Below are 27505 nucleotides of genomic sequence, written 5' to 3'. Positions count from 1 at the left end.
GCCATTGGACCCAACAGCTGACAGGCACCCCGTCCCTTCCCGACCATTGGGGAGCCGCGTCTCACGCTGGGCAGACCTTAATTGGCCCGCCTAGTGTGAAACCGCGGTCGTGGGTCAATCACAGGTGGCAACCCATTTTCCAGCCGACCTTGGGCCCACCAATCGCACCCACCCACCGACCTGAAAATTCTGCCATTGGATATCATAAATTCGATATGCATGCAACACAATCAATGTGTTCAGGAAAACATGCAGGAATGAAGCACCCTAAGGGTAATTTTCCAAACATGCAACCTTGCCCATCAGAAAGACACACTGGGAAGCCAAAGATTTTCTGTCTACACTATTTAATGATACTTCTGCAGATGGCAGCTGGGGTTTCCTGACATGTTCTCCTAGTGGGTGAGGCTCCACACTAGGACTCATCAGTAAAATAAAAAAGCAAAATACAGTAGATGCTGGAACTCTGGAAGAAAAACAGAAAATGGTGGAAAACACTTCACTGGCCTGACTCAATCTTTGGGGACAGAAACAATTAATGTTTAGTTGATGACTGCTCATTGGAATGTGAAGACGCAAGAGATGTTTATCAGCAAGTACAGAGGCAGAGAAATGGGAGGCTGTTGGCAGTCGGAGAAGGAAAGAAAAAAGTGGAAGGCCTGTGATGGGGTGGAGGGTAGGAGAAATTAAACGGCAAAAGTGATGATGACGAAATGAAGAAGGAGGTGATAATGGGACCAGTAAAGTAACAAAAGATGGGTCCAGAGGAGACATGAATGGTTACAGCAGAATAGCAGAAGGAGAAGAAAGCATGGAAAAACAGTGGTGGAAGAGAGACGGATAGATCCCAGGGTTACAATGTTTCCCCTCAGATGCCTGTGAGCAGAGACAGACCGCAACCTGCAATGTATCCCTCGCTCATTGTTGCTGGGTCAAAATCCTGGAACTCCCTCCCTAAAAGCAGCTGCAGGTATACCTACAGCACATGGATTGTAGCGGTTTAAGAAGGTGGCTCACCACTGCCATAAAAGCAAGAACAATGGACATCAAATACTAGCCTTGCTAGCGATGCTCATAACCCATAAACAAATTAAATAAAAGGAATTAATCAGGTCACTCTCAACTTCAACAGCTCAGCAGGAAAAATTCCCATCATAGTGTAAGACGTGACTTTTAAATTGTACACTGCACATGGAGAAAAATTAATGCTGAGAGGAGTTTGTAACTCAACCAGTATGTCGGCCTGAATTTTACCTTTGGCAGGCATGTGCTATCTGTGGGCCTGTGATCATCCGGAAAACTGCCAATCACGATCGGCCCCTGACCACAATTTCACAGTGGCTGGCTAACTAACGTCCAGCCAGTGTGAAACGTGTGCTGAAAAGCTCAGCGCTGCTGGGCTTTGAGTGGGAAGAGGGTGGGCGATGACATCACCGTGGGCACGGGTGAGTGCTGCGAGAGAGCATCCTGCAGGCAGACAGCTGCCTCAGGGAGCTGCAGATATTCAAATAATAAAATAAAGATTTTAAAAAGCTGCAATAAAGTCCATGCACCACAACCAAACACCTGAAAATATACCTCATAAAAAATGCTGTCCACAGATATTTATTTTAATTTTGTTTCATTAAGGAGATTTCACCCCGCCCTTGGATGAGGTTTGATGAAAAATGGAAGGGCCGCCTGGCCGAGCCACCCGTCCACCAACTGTAAGGTTGGAGGGGGCCACGAGAAGTCGGAGACAATTGCGCCATTAATGGGCTTAATTGTCCTCTTAATTGTCAGCCGGCAAGCTTCCAACTTTTGCACGCGCCCGCCAAGCAAAATATCGCATAAGTGCGCAATACACCAGGATACTCGCTCGACGTCATCTCAAATTATTTTATGCACGATCAGCTCGGCCGCACACCTGCACCAGATATACATTTCAGGCATAGTAGAAAACCCTTCTTCATAAAGACTGGTTAACATGTATTGGAGTTTCAATTAATATAGTGCAGACAGTGACTCATGAATCATTTAAGAAACACTTGAAGCCTATGTGGATAAACTGTAGGGTCTATCTGCATGGATGAGTTAGGATTTACCAAATGACCTTCCCATCTCTATCAATCTTGCAATTTATGCCTTGGAGGATTAAGTTTAAGTATTTCTGATATCTTAGGCTAGTCTCCAAAAATGAAGGGATGGACCAGGATGTTCTTATGATTCACTAGTCTGATAACAAACCTGAAGATGGAGTTCAGGTTGTATTCATGATATCATAGTATTCTGGTGGCTTGAATCTTAAAAGTAGCAATGTGGGTTAACAAGTTCTTAAAAAATGCAAATAAAGCAAAAGGCACTTGGGTTGTTTTCTGGAGGAATTGAATTGAGAAACAGCAAGGTTATGTTAAACTTGTATAAAACTTCGGAAAGACCATGCTTACAGTACATGCACAGTTCCGGTCTCCATATTATGAAAGGATGTAGGTGCACTGGAGGAGGTGCAAAACAGATTTACAAAACCAGAACTGAGAGGTTGTAACTATCATAAAAGACTGAATGGGCTGGAGCTCTTTCCTCTAGAAGAGTGAACGTTCATGATTAAACTAATAGAGGCCTTTAAAATTATGAAGATGATTCATAGGGTAGACATAGAGAAGATATTTTCACTTGTGAGGAAGTCCAAAATGAAATGTCATAAATATTAGATAGTCATTAATAAATGCAATGTGGAATGATGGAAAAAAATATTTGCCGAGAGAGTGGTTAGATTATGGAACTTGTAACTTGTTGAGGTGAAAAGCATAAATCAATTTAGTGGAAGGTACATAAGTACTTGAAGGAGAAAGGAATATAAGGATATGCTGATAATATTAGATGATGTAGGGTAGCATAAACACAAGCATAGACCAGTTTCTGTACTGTAAATTTTCTGTAATTCTGTATATCCATAGGCGACCTAAAGCATGTGCATTCTAAGAGCTCTCATGAGCTGAGCCTTCTGAAAGATTCCTCATGACCAGGATTTTACAGCCCCGCCGAGCAGGAGGGGCTGTAAAATCCTGGCCCTTGTTTCAAGAATTCAGTTGTCCACCATTACAATATTCTAAGTGGGGATCACATTTTTGAAAATTCGCTGATGAATTACAATTGTTTCAAATAGGAAAACAAATCGTCAACATGTTCATATCTGCATGACTAAGGGTAGAACTCAACAGCAGTTGTGCCCATCTCTGTTTTTACATACTGAGACTCATTAAGATAATGTTAACCTCATGTAAAATAGGACAAATACCACCTCTTGATAATCAGTGATCAAGTGTGACGTTTTTCCTTTACTGTGACATTTCCCAGCACATTTTCACAACAACACAATAGATAACTAAATATATCAGGACTGATTCATAAAGTAACTTCATCCAGCACTTGCTTCTCATAGTGAACTCTTCCAGGACTTTTTCTCTCCATTATTTCAAATTTAATATCAACCTATCTGCAATACATTATGGTATCGCAATTTAAAACCTATAAAGGATGTCCAGTACCTAGGGGACTACATTTTAAATGTGAATTTCCGACAAATGAAAGACTATCTGGGCATGTTTTAATTAGTTTGTCAATTTTAAACTAATTTGAGCAATTTAAATCAATTGGTCAATAATCTTCATGCACGTACACTGAATTAAAAATAATCGATGAAAACTGATTAATGCAAAGCAATGTCCTCTTCAAGGGAAACCATTATACTTAAAAACGTGACTAAAAAATGCCAAGCAACATGTTGAAGACATGTTCTATTGCTCATCATTCCATTCCATTGCTTCAAATCATGTTTCATGAGTGTACAAAGACACACATGTCAGTCAACCATTTATTCAGACAACATATGGACTTAATAAATGGAGCAAAAAGCTAACTTCTCTCATAGTTATTGCTATTACATCATCACAAGCTGACAACTCCGATAAATCTAAATCAGTTGCCTAGCTATCAGGTCATATGCAAAATAAGTAAAACCTACACTCCCTACTTCATATTCCAACTGCCTATATTAAACAACTAAACTAACTAAAACATTGGCTGTGCAACTTCTATCATAAATCAGTGATAGTAGTCTGTTTAGTGCCTTTCTGTGCCATATAATGCCCACTCCTCCCTGATATACACATACAAATCTATCAGCTCAAACACAGACACACTTTTCAGTTGATGCAACACAAACAAAATTTCACCTCAGTTACTTCACAAAAGGAAATCATTTTGAAGGAACATGATTTGTTTCAGTAAATTATGAGTTTGGATCAGCATGGTAAGAGGGCCTAACCTTTACCAGCAACAAAAGGACAGTGGATTAGTTCAAAATGACCACCAATAATGTGTATGCTTAGCACAACTGAAGCAAAAAGGACCATATCAACCTATTTTGACAGTTAATAATGCACCATATGGTTCGTAGCATCATGCCAATGTAGCCAAGGTACCAATGTATCCAATTTATTCTTTAAACACTGTGGAAATGTGATATATATAATCCCTTATCAAAAGTTGTACACAAATGTATTTTGGATTCTTTTTAAATAAAATCTAAAAGAAACATTTTGCCTTAATGTGCACTATTGCTGTCCTGTAATGGCAACAGACTGGAAAGCACTGAATGTAGCAGCAACTTCGAGTGACTTTTGAAAAACAGTAGTAAAGTCACAGAGTACTATCTGCAATTTTAGGCATCCCATAATAGAACTGGCAAAGTGTATGTAGTATAGATTCACTGAGATGTTGCTAGGGCTGGGAAACTATAACTATCTGGAGAGACTGAAGCAGAGAATGCTCAAAATGGATCTAACAAAAGTTTTTTTTAAAACTATGGAGATTTTTCACAGTGAATAGGCAAAGGCTATTTCTTTTGGTTGGAGAGTGAATGAAGTCATCAATTTATGAAAATTAGGAGAGATATTAAGAGGTGAGGTGAGAATGACTGCCCTTAACATTAAGGCAGCATTTGACTGACTGTGGTATCAAGGAGCCCTAACAAAACTGGAGTCAATGGGAATCGGGGGAAAACTCTCCACTGGTTGGAATAATAACTAGCACAAATGAAGATGGTTGTGGTTGTTGGAGGTCAATCATCTCAGTCCCAGGACATCGCTGCAGAAGTTCCTCAGGGTAGTGTCCTAGGCCCAAGCATCTTCAACTGCTTCATCAATGACATTCCCTCCATCACAAGGTCAGAAGTAGGGATGTTCCCTGATCTGCACAACATTCAGTACTGTACGTGGCTTCTCAGGTACTGAAGCAGCCTGTGTTCAAATGCAGCAAAATCTGGACAACATTCAGGCTTGGGCTGATAGGTGGTAAGTAACATTCGCAAGTGCTAGGCAACGAACATTTCCAGTGAGAGAGAATCTAACCATCTCCCCTCAACATTCAATGGCATTACCATTTCTGAATCCCCACTATCAACATGCTGGGCGTTACCATTGACAAAAGCTGAACTAGACCAGCCTTATAAATTCTGTGGTTATATAAACAGGTCAGAGGCTAGGAACTCTGCAGCATGTAACTCACCTCCTGACTCACCAAAGCCTGTCCACCATCTACAAGGCACAAGTCAGGAGTGTGATGGCATACTCTCCAGAGTATGTTGTCTGGATGAGTGCAGCTCCAACAACATTCAAGCAGCTCGACACCATTCAGGCTGAAGCAGTCTGCTTGATTGGCACCCCATCCACAAACATTCAATCCTTCCACCACCAATGCATAATGGCAGCAGCATGTACCATCTACAAGAGGCATTGCAGCAACTCACCAAGGCTCCTTCGAAAACAACTTCCAAACCCATGAACTCTATCACCTGGAAGGACAGGGGCAGTAGATGCATGGGAATACCACCATCTGGAGTTCCTCTCCAAACCACACATCATCCGGATCTAGTACTGTGGCACGATTCCTTCACTGTCACTGGGCCAAAATCCTGGAACTCCCTTCCTAACAGCACTGTGGGTGTATCTACACCAGGTGGATTGCAGTGGTTCAAGAAGGTGGCTCACCACCACCTTCTCAAGGGCAATTAGGGATGACAATAAGTTAGGTTACCATCTCTGGCTGGACATATTCCAGGAGACATCAGCCAAAGTGATGTCATGGAAAGCTGCAGGAAGTGATGTTATGGAAAGCTGGCGGTGTGGCATGAAAGCATGAAAAAGAATGCACATCATATTTCAAAGCAGCTTCCTTGAAATTCAAGAAATGGTGGAAAAGTTAACCCCTGCAGAGTGTAAAAGTGACCAGGAGGTCCCAGGTGCAATTAAATCAAAATACTCTATATTGGGAAAAAAATCGCCTCAAAATTCTGAGTTCCTCCTACCTTCCACTTGAGAGTCGAGCTTTGCACAGTGGTTTGGTGGAGCATTTTGGTAAAGGGAGTGATTGCAGAATATTTTGGTAGAGGGAGAGGTTGAGGCAGCTAATAACATCTTTAATGGGAAAATTGAATAAATATTTTATGCGAAGATAAAGGACTATTAGAAGAAAACAGGACAATGGAATTATTTAATATTGCTGTAGTAAAGAGTCAACGCAAACAGTGTGATATGAATGGCCTCTTTCTATGCTGTAAACTGATATGATTCTAATTTAGATATATTCATTGTAATATTTACATTACAATGCATGACTACACTTTTAAAATATTTAATTGATTGTAAAGCACCTTGAGACTTCCTAAGGTCACGAAAGATGTTAAATAAAGACGTCATCCTTCCATTCTTTTAAAATACAACTTAACATGTAGATTGAGGAGGAAGATTTCAATCTTTGTACTTCCAGGTAAAATGTTTGCATCATTATCACCATGCTGGACAGTGCACCAAGAATATTTTGTCCATTTACCATTAACATCTTGTATGTATTTTATGTAGCATGTGTGTCCTGTAGATAAGGGGTCAAAACAAGGTGAGAAATAGCTTCCACTGGTATTAGTAGTTGTCCTGCATTGCTCGATTTAAAGGAATTGCTGAATATGATTTTCCATTATGAAGATAGACATGCCCTTAATTTGCCTATTTACAAAGAAACAGAAATTTGCTAATATAGAGCTTTGGTCAGTCTCTAATAACAAAAGATGCCAGTCGTGACATTTGAATGGAATTGGGCAGAATGTATCTGCTAGCATTCACATTCCCATAACGTACACACATTACTGCTTTAATTTCTTGTGTGACAATATTTTAATAGATCTATTAATTCGTCAGAGATTGGCTGCAGGCAATGTGCCTTTCTCCATGAACAAAATAATTTTGAGTATTATAGAGGTTATTTAGGTCATAAATATTGCTTTACCTTTATTACAAAAGGAACAATAAAATAATAATGGAGAAATAGAAAACTAGGCTGCAGCAGGGAACCTTTTAGCATTCCCAAATGAATGATATGATTCGAAGAATTTTTAACACATTGCACTTTGTATTGCACCTCAGTTATATACAGTATATATACAAACATGACCTAAAGTCATCAGAAGAGCTGATTATCTCAATTAATGTACATAGTGAACTCTCTAAAGTATAGCAGCTGTGAAATTTACCAGGTTAATATAAATGAGAGGTTCTACAACATTCTAAAACACTAATCAATTTTGTGAGACTACACCCATTTATTTGGTGCTAGTACCATTTTGACAGTGCTGTAAGTGTTTAGCTTAGAGTAATAATGCTCCATGCATACCACTGTTTAAGCACATGGAGTTCTACAGACCAGCTTCCAAATGCTAGTGAAATCTGTAACATTAGAATAATGACTGATGTTATAATTGACTCTTTTCTAACATGAAGAACTTAAAACTTAATACAGCGGATCACTTGCTCACGTTAAGACGTTTAAAAATATGGCTTCAAACTGCTTGCAGTATACTGCAATTGCTGCAAATCCAATGTGCTGTGAAAGTACTTCAAGTGGTCTCGTATCCAGTGTAAAGTGCTGTTCAACCTCAGTTCAGCTGCAGCTCTCGCCATTTTACATCACTATGGTGCATAAACCACAATGCGCAATCACAAGATGTTCAGCCTAAGTGCCCTATAAATAAAGAGGGTGTGTTGCTATTGTTTGGAATCATTTTAACTCTATACACAGCATGGCTCTGTAAAAGGCTATCTGAGTTTCTTATACTGAGAAGACTAAGCAGTAATAAGGGTTATTTGGCTCCTGAGTCATACTAGATCTATGCAGTCCATTAGGATTAATCCTCTCTCAGATTGTAGAACACTGTATTTCGTTTTAGTTTCAGGTATTCATTATTACTATTGTCATTTTTTCTCTTCTGGACATAACTCAAGTCAGAAACAGTGGAATTATTTTTCCCATGTGGCACACATTTGGCATCCACCCTGCCCACTCAAGTGACATTAGCAAGAGGCCCAATTGATTTTCATGGCCAAACCTAATTTAAATTTAATTAGTGAGATGTCAGGGTTATTATGCTGCCTACAGACAGATTAGGATTTGGGAGCAAGGGAAATGCAGTGGGCCTGCTATTCCTTAAAGCTAGCCTGCACATCATAAAGGCAAAGTGAAGCTTTCATTGGTGGTTTGTGAAAACTGCATTTCTGGAGTAGCGGGCACAATGTTGACGGTCATGGCAACTCAATATTGGATATTAACACTGCAAAATCTTACTCAAATATACAAATGATTCCATTGGCAGAGCAAGAACATGCAGCACTAGAGATGGCAAGGCTGGAGGCTATCCACTGCAACGTTTGTGACCATTTTCCCTTTGTGTATTTATGGGTTTTTGTTCTTTTGTCCTTCGGCTTGATTCCCAAGCTCCTTCTAAACAGAACTGATGATGTTGTTCCAGGGCCTTGATAAATGTGTCTATAAGTTGTCCAAGCTTCAACAACATAGAGAAGAGTGGGGAGAAGCATTGCTCGATAGATAGTGAGTATAGTATAGGGTCTAATATCTCATTTCTCGAAAACTCAAATCCTTAATTTACCATTGGCTGAGCTAATTATAATTGGATACAACGGCGTACCTCGTCATAAATGTCAGATTTTTGAGAAACCTAGCTTCCAAGGATCTCAAATAAAGGTGTTGGATTTGATACATTTGGTGTGGGTTTGTAGAGGACTTTGGTTTTCCTGGTGTTCAGGGCAAGTCTCATGCTGTTGTAAGCTTTGGGAAGCTGCTCTAGCTAATAAACCGCCGCCACTTCTACTGGCCGGCAGCCAATGTCCTCACTTTGGGAAAGCCTACAAGGCTAAGTTAGGGATCATAATTCATGCACGAATCCATAGCCAACACTGACATCTACTTCCGCCCAGCCATTCACAAGGAAGAATCATCCTTGACGCAGTGGATTGGCGATGATACTTATGGGTTTAATGAGTCATTGGATGGGAGATTACCAAGCAGCTAGCCATTCCCTTCCAGTATAGGGTTAAAGAGGTGGGATATAGAGGATTGTTGCAAGATAGACTGGTCATGGTAGCTGCCAGAAAAGTAGGATCAGAACCACATGATACGCTGTTGATGATTACACAACAGCTTTGCTTCAATAGAATAAAAGCCTTGTGATTCATGAGGGTTACAGGCTCATGTTCAGGCAGTTGCATGATGATACATACAGTCAATGACATTCTGGACTTGAGGGAAGCCTCAATCTACAAAATCCCAGAGATTTATCCTGCTATTTTTTGATTATCTATGAGAAACATGATAAATGGCTTGAATCAGTCAGCTGCTTAATGCAAACATTATCTGAATGCAGACTGATGTTACTCCTAGGAGCCAGCAGCAGAGAGGTTATGGTCCTTAACCTGGACTGTATCAGGGAAAGTGCGGTGTCAACTCTGGCTGTGGGTATCAGGTCTTAGTAGGAGGTAACAAAGGTCTACGACAGTCCCCTGAAGAAGTACAACCTCCTTAGGTGCTGCTCCTCTGAGAAGTGCAGGTTTGTAACTTCAGACGTATCAAGCCTCCATTGCTGTCACTTCTCTTGAGACACAGCTCCATGGGTTCCTTTCACCTATTGCTGTCCCTCATCTTCCTTTAGTCCAAATAGAATGGCCAAAAAAGTATTTCATTTTTAGAAACAGAGCATTGCCACTTCACCTAAGTTTCTTAAAGGTTGTCAAGACACTGCAAGGAAATAAAATGTATCCAAAATGACTGAGATATCTGCTGAATGTTTACCATGACTTAAATAATAGCAAGTAAGTTCTCCTTTATGGGAATCTTGTGGCCATTGGGTAGCATCCCTATCTCTGAGCTAGAAGCTCTGGGTTCAAGTCCCATTCCAGAACTTGACGGCCATGGAAGCTGCATTCATAATGTGGCCAAACAGGTTAATTACCAACCTGTAAATCTCTCCAATATGCTTATGGCAGGAGATATGAGTGGGAGAATCTCCTGGTCAGTCATGCTTGGTGTGCAGTGGTGTTCCTCAAACCATAGCCTATGGTGACAGGCTAGTGGCCTGTTCCAGGAAAAAACTAGCTATGGAAACAGATGTAGGCATGCAGGACTGAGGAGAGAAATCATGGGCACCAGTGCTTCTCCTGTTTCCAGCCCCTTATTCCTCCACTCCTCCCCAACTTTAACCTTCCCCCTCAATCATGCATGATATTTTTTCCCCTCTCAAGATTCACCAATCAATTCAATAAGCAATCACAGAAAGGTCCGTTATATATGCAGCATGGATCATTAATATTAAGAGCAGCAATGATATATTGCAGTGTTAGTTCCTTTAGGTAATCCTACCATGACTATTAAACAAGCCAGAAAGTACAAATTTTACTTTACCAGCAACATGCAATATTGTTAATTTGACAGAAAAATGTTCCATTAGTTATTTATAAAACTGTCCAGATGATAACAGTGATTTCGGTGACTGCCTCAGCCCTCATTAACATATTCTGTATGTTGCACCATATGAACGCAATGACAATAAATTCATTTTTGGGGGCAAGATTCAATACTTGCAACCCAAATAAACTCCACAAGATCTTTACCATTCTGTGTAAGTAGAAGAAAACTTTCTTCTGCCTGGGTGCATGATATTATTCAGTATAATTAATGTAATCAATGTAATTGGATTCTACTTTATCAGTAATCTCATGGGGTAAAAAGATCAAATGACTCCTGAGCAACAAAGTGGAATGATTGACTAACATAGCTCTTCACTGTCAGTGAGAAGCATTGGAGCCCTCAGGTATCTCTATGCAACATAACGTTTACAGGCCAGAGGACAAAGGCTGAATGGTTCACAATTGTACCTGCATTTTCTTAATCAGTATGTCTGAAGACTCTGCTGATTGCTGCTTCTTACTAAAAATATATTTTCAATATCTACTGTGCAACATAACTATATCACAATACTTCAATATCTCAAATTCATAAACAGCACCAAGATAGAGTGGGATAATAGGTAAGTAGACAAAAGGACAAGATTGAAGTCTATGGAAAATACTCTTGAGACTCATGTGCAGTGTAAAACAGGTTACTGATTCAATATGAACCCATTACACATCTCTGTCCTGGCAATTTCACCCCACAAATTCTAATCACAGTAAACTTTCATTAGCAAACAGAACTCCCGTCATGATTCTACCCTCTATTCGCAAGGCAATTATGCATGGCAAAGGCCATCTAGCCCAGTTCATTTCACCCATCTCAGAATGACATATGAGCATATGTATTATGAGCAGGTATAGGCCATTCAGCCGCTCGAGCCTGTTCTGCCATTTGATAACATTGCCTACATTGTACGCGTGACTACAACTCAAAAGTACTTAAATGGCTGTAAAGAGATTTGGGACATTGTGAAAGGTGCTGCATAGACGTAGGCTTTGTCTTTCTTTCATTACACATGCAGTAGGCAGAGTGACTGTAGCAATGATGAAATTGGAGGCCCAATGCTGATTCCCTAAAGATAATTAATCACAGAGTAATCAACTGATGTTAGGAAAGTGGCTACAAAAAAATCATTGCATTTACAAAACAAGTCAACTCGGTAGCTAACCTCCCCTCCAAACCCTCCTCCAATCTCTCCTCCAACACTCCTTCCAACTGCCTTCTAACTTCCCCCAACCCCCACTCTAACCTCCCCCTAACCCGCACTCAAACCTCCCCTCAACCTTACCCCAATGCCCCCTAACCCTTCACTCCAACCTCACCCAATCCCTCCTCCAACCTCCCTCCCAACTTTCACTGCAACCTCGCCGTCCAACCTTCGTCCTCCCCCACACCCCCCAAACACACACGCACAACATCCAATTCTAAAATTGCAAGGATTTCACTCACCATTTTTTAACCGAGTGTTCTCTCCTGACAGTTGCTGCACTGCTGTTGACCTTCAGGCAGCTATGGTTTTCTGGCAGGTTTTTCAAGAAGAAATTGGACCCGCTGCCTGAAGGTCAGAAGCAGCAGCGCAGCAACTCAGCGAAATTGACACTGACAGACTGGCTTTAAGATGATCAGACCTCTCCGATTCCAATTTTTTAAGCTGGTCTGCAGCTCTGGCTGCTCAGTCTGGATGATGAGAAACTTTGTTTGAAACATGGAGCCCAGCACCTCCCTCCAGCTCCGGGCCCCAGTGTTTTGTACCATCTGCATCGTTATCTCCCAGGCCCTGTGGGCATGTGCTTTGTCTGCCTCATGTTTCTCTAAGTGCAGGAAGAGAATGAAAAAGTGCACCTTTGGATATCACTGAAACTGTCCTTTTTCCACCCTGTACTACTGATAATCTGTGGCTGAACTTAGAAAGCAGTAGCAACACAAAAAATTTGTCTGGATCCAAATTGAATCATAGGCAGGCAAGTTGGCTACCTAAATTGAGGCCTATTTGAAAATTAGTAATGTTTCCATCTGACTTTCATCCTGATAACAGCCATTCTTGCTGAAAGCAAGTGGTTTTAGGGAGATAAAAATAACCCCCAGTTTGTATAAGAAGACTGGACAATTATTTAAAACACACAGTGCAGCCAAATGCTTCAATTATCTTAATGTCCACTCTTCCATTATAAAACACAATTAGAATATTCATTATAATCAGAAGTACATTGGAAAAAAGAAAATGAAGGTTAATGTTTACAGTTTAAGAGCTAGGGGATTTCTGGTAAGCTCATCCTAAAACTGCATGCTGTTCCCATGCATTAACCCCCTTTGCCCCAGATTAAGAAGATTGCTTCATAAGCAATCATTTTTCCACCTATATGTGGTGAGAAGGCAAAGATCCTAAAGCATCAAGATCATAATAGCAGAGCCAAAATTACTTTACAATTGTACCGGGTGAATACAGCAGTGTTCCCAAGGCCATTGCAGGAATGAGGATTTGGTGATGGGTTATGAACATTTGAGTAGAGACAAATAGATAAACAGAGACAGCATAGCACACAGCCTAGGGGAAATAATGAATTTAAATCAATGAGAGAGTAAACATGGGTCATTGTGCTGTGGCTATAGCCCAACCTGTCACATGTTAAATTTTGACAGAAAACCTGAGACTCTGGAAGCAACAAATGACCTCTCTTCGCAAATAAACATGGCAATACCAGGACCATTTATTATTCCCTACTCCAGCTCATTGCCATCTTTGCATTCTGTCAGTAGAAAATAATCTAAATCATACACAGTACATAGATTACTGCTTGCTCAGTGTTACTGAGCCATTCAAGTTTGAATGGTTCCAGTCATCAAGCCTGAATTCTTCTGTATCCCTTTATACTGCCCACCTCAAAATGTGGATTTTTAAAATGCCAATAACTTCCTTTCTGATTATGGAAGCAATTTGATAAAAGTGTAAGTGGATTGCCAAGAAAAGTTAAAATTAGATTACAGTATATTGAAGTATTGGTCCCATTACATTTGAAAGCACAATAAAAGACTTTAACACAATCAAGGAGGTCGGTTGAAATTAATGAAAAAGAGTGAAATTTGACCAGTAAACATGTCCTCAACTGCAACGACAGGGTGATTTTCTTTTAGGTGAACAAGGAGTGTGTGTAGCAATCCACCCGATCTGATCAATGAAAGGTACAAACCATTTTCATGATCAGGCCTCATTTTAATTTGATAGGCAAGCTGTAGTGAGTTTCAAGTTTGGAAGGGCATCTATTCAGAATGAGGATGGAAAATCGGGTGTTTATTTTGTGGAATCAAGTTGCCACTTTGACAGGGTGAGCAGACACGGTTGGGGAGGGGGTGTTGGTGGATTGACCGAAGGCAAGGGACAGGTTTTGTGTGGCCAGGTGAAGCATTCATCCTTCTATGGGCTGCCAGTTATATTGTTCTACATACAGTTCCACTGGGAAGGGTTTGCGAGGTGCACATTATACCTAGTGGAAGCCCAAAATTGCTCCTGAATCCTCTTCAGATTATTAGACCCCAAGCTGTTTTAGACAGGGTTACTGCACACCTATTTCTCAGCCTGCTTGAAAATCAAGGCAGGTTGATCGCAGGAATAGGGCAAGATGTTTTTATCATTGTGCTACTGCCTAATTCTTGCCAAGCAGAGGGGATGAAAATTGACCATGATTCAATGGTCGTGCTGAGCTTTGTGATAGGCTGCAAGAGCCCATTACTGCTGTTCAAGCAGCTGAGGAATTATTGACCCTTCCATTATAAATGCACAAGTTTTGTTACAAAGCAAATGAAGGTCGCACCACACTGGAAGGTTCTGTTTTCCAGCAATGAAACCTGTTTCCAGCACTTGGTATATAGTGTTAGGGTTACTTATGTAGTAAAATATTCACTTTATTCAAAACTCTACTTACATTTAAAGCTTTTTAAATGGAGATAACCATGTGATGCATGTGAACATCATCAGTTTCCTTAAGACATTTCAATTATACGCTCGCTTTAGCTGGGGTGTATGCTGAAGCCCAAATTAAACTATGGCATATGCAGAATACCGTACTGCTCTCTGTAAAAATTCTATAGCCAACGTTTTACCCCCAATGGGGGTCAAGTGCGGGAGTGGGTGGGCGGCCTTCTAATCGGCGCCCCCAGTTGGGGGAGGGGCGCTGCCATTTTGGGTGGGCGGGCCAATTAAGGCCTGCCCAGCGTGACATCCACCAGGAAGTGCTGTGCGCTCTCTGTGCAGGCAGAGGGGGGATTCCCTCAGCCGGGAGTTAGCTCTTTTGCACATGCGCATGAAAGAGCACACAGATCTCCCTAAGGCAAAGTGCTGCCTCAGGGAGATCGGCTCCGATTGAAAACTTCAAATAAAGGTGATAAAAAAATTTCCCTGTCACATCTCCTCATGTGACACTGTGAGGACTAAGTGGGGGGCAAGGGGTTCCAGAGGCAGGGGTGGTGGGGAGGGAAGGGGTCCAAAGTGGGGAAGGGGATCCAGGAGGGGAAGGAGTCCGGAGGGAGTGGGGGCGGTGGTTGTCCAGGTGAACATGGAAGTGAGGGGTCTGATGGGTCCAAGACTGCCTCCTGGGGAATGAACTGAGGATTGGTGTGGTATGAGGGAATGGTGAGAATGTTCAAGGACTGAATGAGGCAGTAGGGTGGGAGGGTGAGGGTTTCACAGTAGTGGTAGAAGGGGTGGCAAAGGTGGTTGGTGGGGATTTGGTGGCAGATCTGGATGTGGGAAGGAGGCATTCAGGGAGATTAAGTGGATGGGGGTGATATTTTCAGGAAGGAACAGAATGTGCATGTTCACCAGGACATCCCTGAAGGAAAAAGGTCACAGAGGGGAGGTGGAAGGTCATGCCAGAGGGGGTCAACTGTGATGGGGAAAGGAAATGGGTGACTGGGGGAGGGTAAAGGATGGGAAGCGAAAGTAAAACCGAATTATCACCATGCTGTCCAAATCAAAAGTGAAATGAGCGTCATGATGGCAATATGAGGTGCTGCATGGGAGTGTGATCAGTGGGTGGCGGAGATCTAGGTCAGCTCAGGTGGACAACTGAAAGTGAACCCCAGCAGGCAGCATTCAATTTGCTCAGGACATTGAGATGAGTGTGATATGAGAAGGATCCGTGTGCTTGGGGGCATGCTTGCATGAGGCTCTGAAAAGCCCTGTCACACACACACACACACACATACACACTTCTTTCTTCAGAATCACTCATGGGTCAGCTGATCGACACAGGACGAGGTTGAGGGGCTAACAGGCAAAGGGGACCCAAACAGAGTGGATAGCCTCTGAGATTGCTGAATCGATGCCAAAGGGGTGTCCAGCTGGCGCTCCCCCTCACTTTGGGTGCCTGAGTGCCCTGGCCTGACTCGTTGAGAGTAAGGTGCACCTGGAGGGATGTTGATGTGCCCCATTTCCCTCTCGTGTTGCCACTGTAGGAACTCACCCATCGCTCCTGTGGTGGACTGCAGGTCTGCACGCATCTCCGCGTTCTGCTGGACCATGGTCTCCATGGCATCCGCCATCTTTCCCATGGAGACATCCATACGCACTCAAGTGGGCACCACTTCATCAGAGACCAGGCGGATGTACACGCCCGACTCGTGTGCCACTCTCTGTTGAAAGGTTCCAATAGCTCTGTGTTTTCCCCCTACCTTCTGCTAACTCTCCAGGATGAGTTGGAAGGTCAATCCAGAGGTTCATCATCTGACTCGGACCTCACAGATGCCTCTTCCCCAGTAGTCCTTTGAGTGCCGGATGAGCTCGACTGAACCTGCCCCCTCCTGTTGCAGACACGTGCAGTGCGGTGACCACTAGATTGTGAATCTGAGCCTGCTCTAGATCTAGGTCCCACCGAGGCGTGTGTCTCTGAGCTGGTGAAGGGTGTGGGTAAGCACTGTGACGGGTTTTCCAGGCTGCTTACTTCCAGCTCTTCAATGGAGGAGGTGTCCTCTTGTCTGGAGGTGAGGATGTGGATGGAGCTGAGGGACTGGCTGGCTGAGAGTGTCGATCCCTTGGCAGAACTCCCTGTGAACCAAAGTAGAGATGATTAATGCATGGCAGCAGAGTCAAAACAGGAGAGAGAGCACTTACATTTGCACTGAGGGAGGGATGATCTGGTGCAGGATCCTCACCTGGGTGTTCACTGTCGGCCTCACTGTCGCTGCAGGCACAGTCCATGTCCTCACCAGTCAGCTTGATGGCACACTCCTCAAAGCGAGTGAGGGGCCTAAAGTGCGCCACTCGATCCCCGGTCTGGGACCGCTCCCTGCTGATGTGAGCCAGCTTCTCCTGCATGGAAACAGGTGGAGAGAGTGTGAAGGAGACTGTTTGTATGGTGAGTGGACAGGATGAGGACGCGAGTTCGAGAGGGTATGAGCCTGATGGAGATGTGACGGTGTGTGTGAGAGTTAGTGGTGTCCCTTCAGGTGTGAGATCCCTGTGGATGTGTGATGGGTTTGTGAGTGGGTGAGTTGACAGTGATGAGTGAATTACCCTGGTAGAACTGATGAGACCATTCACCCTGTAGCAGCACTGGGTAGCTGTCCTGTTTGCAGGGCATTGGTGCTGACCACTGCTGCCACTGCCTCCCATGCTGGATTGGTGATGCCGCTGCCCCTCCTGCAGCCATAGCATCATGACAGGCCTTCACGGCATCCAAAAGGCATTTGAGGGATGCAGCACTAACCCTGGGAGCTGCAGTCTTTGTGCCTTTTGGGGCCATGTCTTCCGTGCAGCAGTTGCGAGCTGGAAACACTGAGAGATGTGTGCGTGGCTGGCCTTTAAATATGGCACCTGGTGTGATGAAGTGGCGAGGTGATGGCGTGGTGGGCAAATGAGATCCCACCCTCCATTTCCCAGGAATGCGTAATTAATGCAACGGGTTTGGGATGATATTGCACGAAAAGCCACCATTGCTGCCGGAAGGTAAAAAGCCATTTTACCTGCCCGCTACCAAACAAATCTGAGATGGTTCCACCCTCTGATTCTGAAATCATATAGATGTGAAACAGGAAATGTTGTTTAAAAATAATTAGTTGTTCTGAGCTCAAGGCCCTCTAGTATGATAGTATGGCCTGGGTCTAAATTTTAATGAAAGTCAATACTCTGTTAATATTGTGAGAATTATTTAAAATAAAATATTTTTTGGGAATATTGTGTTATTCTGTGAAGAAAGCTGTGCGTGTGTGTGCGTCAGTAAATGATTTAAGCTGGGGAAAGGTCACTAGAAGACAGATTGTCTGGGGGTTTAAAACATGAAAGGATAGAAGTCTTAGGTTTGAGATACAATTGAATAGGTTGGACCTGACATTTACATTTTTAGATAAGCTGAGAGTTGGTTTGAATATCAAAGGCAAGTCAGAGGTTACAAGAAACATGTTTGCATCTTCCAGGACTTCCATAAGTAAATAGAATAGGGCATATAGCATTTTATTGACTCGAAAGCAGAGACAAAATAGAAACATGAAAGATTTTATATTTGGAAGGATTTGAGTTTCAAAGAGGTGTGAGAACAAGAGAACCTGAGATGAAAAGCGGGTGTTGGAGAAAGGTATTTTAGTGTTACTGTAGGAAGCTTAAGGTAGCTGGAGCTAATAGCTGTTAAGCTTGTATCTGTGGGCTATTGACTTTGTGAGGAAGATCTCTTGAAACACCTCTAGGCTGGGAGGAGATGCAGTTTGAATCAGCCATCTGGTCTTGTCTGAAAAGCCTTGGGCTGCAAAAAGCAGTCTTTTTCTGAAGTCTTAGATTTCCACAGCAGAGTGGGAGAGTTTTAAGTGGTTGTGTGGTATGCCTTTATTAAAACTGCAGCAGTTTGCCTTGGGTAATATTACTGGATTTTTATAGTTAATCATCTATAAGGGAGTGTTCTTGGAAGGTATTTACTTATGGGTCTGACCTAGTAGGGAATCTTTTGTGGGATTGTTTTGTATGACTAATTTTAACTGTGCAACTTTAATCTTGTGTGCTTAAGTTTTCTTTAATGCTTGTTAATAGAACTTTTACTTTTAATTTTTAAAATCCCAGAAGTGTTCCTGGACCTCTTGCTGCTGAGATCAGTATGTTTTCTTCTCGTTTTCAGAATGCAATAAGAGTATGGCCTTTAACCAAGGTTCTATCTAGGATTTGGTTTTCTTAACAATTAAAATTTGCTGCAGTCATAACAATATGGGAAGTAAAATATGCAGGTACAATTATTGTAAACACATTGTGATAAGGTCAGCACACGTTAATGCATATTTTGGGTTGAGACTGAAATTAGAGCTGTAACAGAGATATGGGGCATCAAAAATTGTTATGACTTAATTGTCAACATTCAAGGTAGCCTAATTTGATTTGTATTATTCTTGCTAGATAGCTACTGAATTTAAATTAAATGCATTTACTTGTTTGAAGTTTCAAAGCTAAAAACAAAACAGCTCTGGCTGTTAAGTCTCTTTGCAAAATATGTATAAGGATATTACATCATTATATAGAAGTATATAGAATATCCAGCACCGATACAGATCATTCAGCCAAATCAGTTCATGCTGAGTTTATGCTCCACTCAAACTGCCTCTCTACCTTCCTCATCCACATCTATCAGTTTAATCCTCCCTTCTTCTTCAAATGTTTACCTAGCTTTCCCTCAAATGTATCTATAGCATTCACCTCAACTACTTGCTCTGGAAGCAAGTTACACCTTCTCACTAACTCAGGGCAAACAATTCCCTTTTTGATTTCTTGGCAATGATCTTATATTGATGATCTCTAGTTTTGCTTTTCATGTGATTCCTTACCCTAAATTCTAATATGTAAGACACATTGATCTTACAAAAGATTGTGGTGTTTCTTACTTAAACTGCTTAGAAAGCCTCGCAAAGGTTAAAACTCTGATTCATTTGTTGCTCCATTAAATAGGCTTCACATTCATACACATGAACAACTTCTGACCCCATTCCTTCCCTTCTTCTCCATTCCCCATTTTCAACAGCACTTTATGCTACTGGGGAATAGAAGGAAAACAGTTAACTACTCCACCTTATTCCGCAGACACCTCCATTCATCCCCAAGCATAGCTAATATTTTTCCTCAGCATTATATAACCATTGATCTGTTGGCATTGATGGAATGACTTAGCCAGAGACATTAAAAAAAAATCAGTGCCACCATGTAATTATCTTATGCTGTTTCCAGAGAACAGTCAGTCATGAGAACAATTAAGATGAGGAAATTAGAACAGATTAAGAGCTGTTTTTTCAAATATGACGGTGCATTTAGCTGTGTTGTGTGAATGCTGTTTTTGTACTGTGGTAAATCAAATCACAACCCGTAGCGACAGATATGCTGATGTCAATAGCAGTTATAGAATTCTGCTACAAACTTTGAAAATCTCTCAAAGTCTGTATTGAGGAAACTGGATAATTGAAATGATTTGCAGCTCTGTATCTTTATATTAAAACATTACTCAATTAAGAATCCCAGGTTGAATACCATGATTAATTAATATTCATGCTAAGCCTATCTATTAAAGGAAAATCTATTACTCTTGGCACCACTTTGTTGATGACACAGAGATTGCCATGGATGATCTGTTTCAGATGCCTTTATTAGACCATTAAACCTTCAGCTGAAAAAGATAGCATAGATGTAAGCTAAGGAGAAACTGAGCTAAGAGAAAATTCATAGGAAACCCATATTAAAATGAGAAAAGATTGCATTTTTTATTCTTCTGTTGTGACACCTTTATATAATTTATAATAATACAACAGATTTACTATACTGAATTCTATTATAAAAAATAGTTTTTCCTTATTATTCCAATGTTTACACAAAAATTGATGAGTACATACTCAAAACTAAAAAGGGAAAGCAAAATTAAAATTGTAAACCCAACAAATATTGTACAGCAATGGAGGACTGTACATTACTATAAAAACATACAGTGGGAGGAGATCTCAGAGGTTAACAGGGGTAAGGGAATAAAGACGAAACAGTTCAATGTTAAGGATGAGAATATTGAAGCTGATTCTTTGAGACTTAGGGAGCCATCAGAGCTCGGTATGGGCTGATGTGATAGGTTACAGGCACTGGCGCAGGTGAATACACACCCTAGTGTTCTGGGTGACAGAAATTGTGGAGGGTGGAGGCAGAAAGATAAGCAAGGAGAGCATTTTAAAAAAAAAATCAGACATTACGTGAGAAAGGCAGGGATTAGGTTTTCTGGTGGCAGAAGAAGCAATAATCAAAAGGTAAAAGGAAGCAGCTTTATAGCAATGGACAAAGTTAAACTTTGTGTCAACCAGATTACCAAGGTTCCATACCTCATGGGTTCAATTCAGGGTGGCAACTGGTGGTGGAGTGAGGGTAGAGGGGGAGTTATTGTAATTAAGCAGGAGGCTCTTAGATGTTTGTATAAGTCAAGGAGAATGGCTTTGGCTTTATCAATATGCAATACCAATAAATTGTCATCTGGAGGAAATTATGGTCTGCCATATTAAGTGCCAGTCAGGCACTTAAGTGGCCAGTGGTGGCTGGGCCTTCTCTGGAATCAAGGATCTCAGGAGCAGAAATTCCATCCACCCAGAGCTGTTGGCCAATCAGAGGCCAGCAGCTCTTCATTGCGGACAGCACCAACAGACGAGTAGTGGCAGCTGCTGGCGGTGCACCTACCAGAGGCTCAAGTTTGCTGAGAAACCCAGGCCAAAGGTGAGTGAGGGCAAGATGGGGATCACAGGATGGGGTTTGTGGGAGAGGGAGAGGGGGTCAGAAGCAGGGCCTTCTCAGTGGGCCCCCTCCCCCTTCCCAATGCTGGCTCCTTCAACCAGGCACTGAGAACCTGATAATGAAGCACATGCAAGAAGGCTTGTTTTTCAGACTTCCCGCATGGTGACTGCCCCATCCACCACTGGTTAAACACCGGTAGCAGTGAGATGAGACCCTTAAGTGGATATTAATTACCCACTTAAAGGCCTCAATTGGTGGTGGGGGCAGGAAGGTTGTCCATAAGCCCTCCCACCCCAGACTTAATTGGGGAAGAGAATGGAAGGCTGCAAGGTATGCACCCAGCACCCAACCACCCCACCCCAACTCACCCACTGCATCCCCAATGGCTCCAAACTCACCTTGAGGGAGAACATTAAATTCTGTCCAATGTTGCACCTAGCTCTTAATGTAGGATTGGCAGTTTGAGACAACCAAAGAAACAGGGAGGCAAGTCAAAAATCTAAAGGGCATGAAATTCAGATCCATAGTGCAGCAGAAGCCAATCAACGCCCCGGCGTCCACACTGCACCACCAGCTGCTTCTGGTGTGGCCCATGTAGTGCACCATCTTGAGTGGTGCTCTCACATGGATGTCCCATGCATGCGCTGAAAGAAACTGAACTTGTCTTGTCATGACTTTACATAACTAAATGCTGACTGGATGCTCATTTTCCAAATTTAGATCATTTTCATATTTTGTACAAAAGATCAAGCATTCAGCCACAAGATGCACTAAGATGTGAGGCACTGACTTGCAGGTGGTATGATTTTGAGGAATTTCTGCTTTTACAAAATCTCTGGAAGTACTCTGGTGTGTTTTTGGAGATAAGTTGTTGGATTTGGGAGGGAGTGTTGCTGCACTCACAGGGAGGGCAGAGCTGCATATAAAGGCTGCAGTCACAGTGTCTCTAGGCCTGCTGTATGACAGGGAGATGGAACAGAGGCTATGGAGAGGGAAAGTTCTACACAATGTCCTGTGCCAGCTTGGAGCTGGACACCTCCATATTTCATGACAGTGACAGGGGGCTGCCTGGTAGGCCAGCCAATGCACCTAGAACCTCAATGTGCATCCTCATCAGCATTCACCTGTATGCCAGCCCACAGAGGTCCTCAGCTGAATTCTCTGCAGTGGATATCATCTGCCACCTCAGTGAACAGAGAACTGACACATGAGCCCTCCTTTCCCCCAACATGGCTACAACCCAATTATGCCGGTGACTCACCTGACACTGATCCGAATCTAAACCACCCTGTATGGAAGATGCACGGTCAGTATCTGAGCTGGTAGCATTGAGTGTCAGATCAAGTGATGGGATCTCTGGGCAGTGTTGTGTTTTTGCTCTCTCTCTGTTCATTCCAGGACTGTTGTGGTTGAGCTGGTGGCATTTCATGAGTGTCTGAAAGCAAAAAATCAGAAGTGGAAGTTTAGTGTGAGGGAAGGGGTATGGCTCAGGAAATAGAGGCATCCTTGTTCCTTATCAGTTCTACTCTGTTTCCTTCCATTGTGTGTCACCTTACAATGCAAGAGAGAGGGCAGAATGTCAGTGATTGCGGAGCACTTTGTTTGGCTGATATGCCTTCCATAGCTCAATAGCTCAAGGTATGTGGAGGCCGCAAGAGGTGGATGTGAGGCTGGCAGCATAGGCAGGTGTGTGAGGGTGAGGTGGAGTAAATGGATATTAGGTGTGAGTTCTAATGGCTGGGTGATAGGGGTGTGGTGCATTGAGCACCCTGAAGCTGGTGGTGTGGTGGGTACGAGATGTCATTTGAAGAGGCATTCACTTCCCTTGACCAACTGTGTGAGGTCATTAGATTTCTTATGGCACTGCTGCCAGATGCTTGGGTTCAGACATTGGGAACTAACCTCTCTGGCCACCTGTTCCCTTTATAGAGAGTGGTCCTTGAGGGCCTCCTGGCGTGTGAACTATGGCGTCTCTCCTCCAGTCCATCTCTACTGCTAAGGTCCCCGGCAGCACAGCTTTGACCCTGGAACCATCATTCTGCTCTGGTGTTCTGTTTTCCTTGTTTAGAAGTGCAGCAATAGTATTCAGCAGCCACCTCCTGTCATTCAGTACCTTCCTTTAAGAGGGACAGAATGCCTTTAAGAACAGAAGGCTGGCTGCACCACATGCTCTCTCTGAATGATGCTCAGCTACCTGCTGAGCATAGAGGCAGCCAGCATCGCAACAGATGCTCGGCCCTACTGTACAATTATAGAAATGAGGTAGCAGCACCAAATTTATGTGCTATCTACCTCCACCAGAACTAATGCGGGCAGGTTGCAAATCATGACCCTTGTGCCTGAAAAAAGTCGCAAATCAATTTTTAGCTCCAAATCTTTTGTGAAGTTGCAAGAAAAGAATTACAGAATTCTCCCATCCAAGGTTAATTAACTAGCGTGGACACAATTCAAATGAACATCAGTTATTTTCATTACCAGCAGCTTCTGAGGGCTATATTTTCCACTAATTGATTATGAATGGGCAGAAAATTAAATCTTCTCATGCCCCAAGTCAAACTCATCCTGCTGACTAGGCACAAGGCCAAGAGAAATGGACATTGCACACTGAGCACTCTGGTTTCATCTGATAAATGGAAGGTCAGCAGGCACAACCTTCTTTCATCCTTGTGCTGCCAGTTCCCAACACATGGGTTTTGCTCACATGTGGCAACCAGAGATGAACAGTTCAGACTTTATCCTGAGACCAGCAATAACTGGCTATTTCCATCTGCTGTCAGCCTTCCTGGGGCCAGTAATCACACTATCTCAGTGGCAGCACTAGTAATGGTGGCAGGACAGCACTTTCCAAATGCACATTGTACAGCCAGTCTCCGCACTTACAGAATAGTGAGACCCACAGTACAACCAATTAACAGGAAGACTGGTTGGACTGTCTATACATAATTGCAGGGAAGTGATGCAATTAGATCACTCCCGAAGGAGCTGGGCTGCAATGTTGTCACAACTTCAGGTACTGGAGCACCAAGATACTCCAAGAATTGTAGGCAGCTAGAAGAAACTGCACTGGATACAAGTGAAGTGACACTGTTTAAATAGCACTTCAGTGTCTCAGTGCCAGTTCTTACAACACAATAACAGCAACAGATTTTTCTCTGGCAGCTAATGTTGATTAAATCTGCATGTGTAATTTGATTTGGGGAATGTGTGTAACACTGTATCCATGGTAAAATACATCATTTTAGCACTTTGTTGGAGCTTACTGTTGAAGCTGTTAGAGTTAACAAGAGTATAAATGCTTAGGGGTCAAATACTGTAGTATTGTTTCTTTTCCAATTTATATTTATGTAACCAAATATTAACAGCTGTCAATTTAAAGGAGCTCTCTTCTGCACATTTAGTCTAACTATGGATTTTTTTTAGCTGCAACAAATAAAATAATTCTTATTTTTTTCAGCAGAAGAATCCATATTTTAAGTAATTTTACTATAAATAAATACCTAAGCTACTGCAGTACGATGACATATGCATGAGATGACCCAGCCACTTAAACTCACTCCCAACCCCTCTCAACCAAGTTTCCTCAACGTCTGTTTGTGTTCCTCACTGTAGTCTCCATTCCACAAAGAGGAGAATTTCATTTTCATGTACTGAATTTCACTGCCTGAAAAGGTGGTGGAAGCAAATTCAGTTGTAACCTCAAAAGGGATTGGAAAATTACTTAAAAAGAAAAAGATTGCAGGACCATAGAGAAGGACCAAGGGTTGATGGGACGAATTGGATAGTTCTTGCAAAGAACCAGCACAGGCATGAAAGACAAAATGGCCTCCTCCTCTACTGTAAGATTCTGTGATTCAAGAAATATGTGCCATAGCTTAAGCAGGACAAAAAAAAACATGTGTAGCAAAGGTCAATTTTTGTGCCCGCTGCTTCAAACTTCCCAGTGGATGCAGCAATTCCCATGATTAATGGACCCCACAAGAAATGTTTGCAATGGTGCGCAGCAGACTTGTCATCATCCTGCCCCTGATACCAGGAAGCATCTTCCTCATTTGCAACCAGGTAGGAGGGAGCAGGGGTGACTCAGTTATGATCTCGCCCCATGCAGCTGGCACCTATGGAAGGTTACCTTCAGTATAAAGTGGAAACTCCCTTGACCATAGTTCAATCTATCCAGCAAAATTTACATATCTTCAAATAATGGGAGTAGTGTGGCTCACTTATTCATTGTAAGCAATCTTTGCACTTATCTGCCCACCACTATTGCCTCTTTGACACCAAACTACAGCCCCATCAGTGCTGCCGTCTTCATGGATTTTACACCACCTGGCCAGGTGTGTAGCATGCCAAACTGTCTGGAGCAGTTATTTTTTGTGTGTGGAACAAAACTATTCAAAATAAGCTTAAGGCCCATTGCAAAGTCTGGCAATACCCACTTCCACATGGCTGGACCAGATGTACCTGTACCAAGGCTGTTCATGACCCCAGTTTTGTCTATCTCACAAAACTGGAGATAATAAGGAAGAAAAGGCATCCTGTTCCTTTTGATCTTCATAGCTATGTTGTATGGTGTTATTTCATACAGGGGCCACCAAAGACATGGGGAAGATGTTGGGAGGTGACGAAGAGAAAGACCCTGATGCACAGAAGAAGGAGGAAGAAAGACAAGAGGCCCTTCGTCAACAGGAAGAAGAACGTAAGCAAAAACATATTAGAATGGAAGCTGAACGGGAAAAAGTACGGCAACAAATACGAGATAAGGTAAACAAACTTAATTGCTCCTTCAGCAACAGTAGATACTTAAACTGTTACTAATTACATTTGTAATAAACATATTAATCACAGGTAAGGAATTTAACAGAAGAAAGAATCGGTCAAAACCTAGGAAGTCTGTACAACTTCCAGCATAATAATTGCCAAGTAAAAAGTCTGTATTAAAATGATCCTTTGGGAGATGGGCTTTCATGGCTTACCATTGTTCCCTAGTTTGGCAAATAATGCAGAACTTTAATACATGGTGCATGTGAAATTTTTAAATTACATTTTAACTGAGTGAAAGGATATAACTAACACATAACAAAAGTCAGTACTGTCAGACTGGGAATGTAAAACATAGCCTGAGGGACAGATGTATTTTTTTATAAAATGACTAAATTATGCACAGTTAGCTATCTTATAAACATGTTACTGCCCTTTTACAAAATACTGCTTGACCTCATAGTTGAACAAAAAAAACAAAGGGTTAGCATTCCTACAGGGCTTCCCTAATTTCTGCCATAATTCCAATGGAAGATGGAAAGGGTAGAGAACTGACATGGTTGTTAAGGACTTTAATTTCTTCAGGAATATGATTGTTTTTATAATGGCTGCTGATTACTTAGTGTTTATTTTTTCATAAATGCATTGCTCCATAAAGAAATATTGGGGTGAATTTGGTCTGTAGTGATCACGCAGAACAGGCAAGAGTAAATTGACAGGATAATTTCTATTGAGCACCAATTTCACTTTGATTATCTTTTGATTTATAAAGATATAATGTTAGAGATATAGGGCTGAATTTTACCTTGTGAAAATGGGATGATTTTCATCCCGTGCCAACGTAATATCTGGCCTGACGATGTCAGGTTGCGGTCCTGTCATCACACTGGTCAGCCAACCTGTCATTTTGAAACAAGCTTATAACGGCCATTTAAGCTCATTAGCAGTCTAATCTTCTTCCTCCTCCACGGGTGCGAGGATGGCCAGGTTTGGCACATTGCCTCTGGTCTTGCTTCATCCTCTGGCATTGTGAACCCCGTTCTTCAATTAGAGTGTGACATTGCAATGGTTTTGATTCTCCTGCACAATCATTCCTTCACGCATCTGGCTTTCAAAAATTCCACAGACTGAATAACCTGCAATGCCAGATAACTAGTGTACCATTTACACTTCTTCCACAACTCCTCCCACCACGCC

At 42.2% G+C, this 27505-nt stretch overlaps 1 protein-coding gene across 1 annotated transcript in view; it reads left to right on the top strand.

Annotated features, from left to right (window-relative positions):
- LOC121281043 (complexin-2) overlaps nt 1-27505 on the top strand; it is a 201650-nt gene that overhangs the window by 148000 nt on the left and 26145 nt on the right. The window contains exon 3 of the mRNA XM_041193636.1: nt 26136-26311. Within this exon, the coding sequence (XP_041049570.1) occupies nt 26136-26311 (176 nt within the window). The remainder of the gene's footprint in view (nt 1-26135; nt 26312-27505) is intronic.

The sequence above is a fragment of the Carcharodon carcharias genome, chromosome 8 (assembly GCF_017639515.1).
Source record: "Carcharodon carcharias isolate sCarCar2 chromosome 8, sCarCar2.pri, whole genome shotgun sequence".
In the NCBI taxonomy this organism is placed as follows: Eukaryota; Metazoa; Chordata; class Chondrichthyes; order Lamniformes; family Lamnidae; genus Carcharodon; species Carcharodon carcharias.
This window is presented reverse-complemented; position numbering and strand designations above follow the sequence as displayed.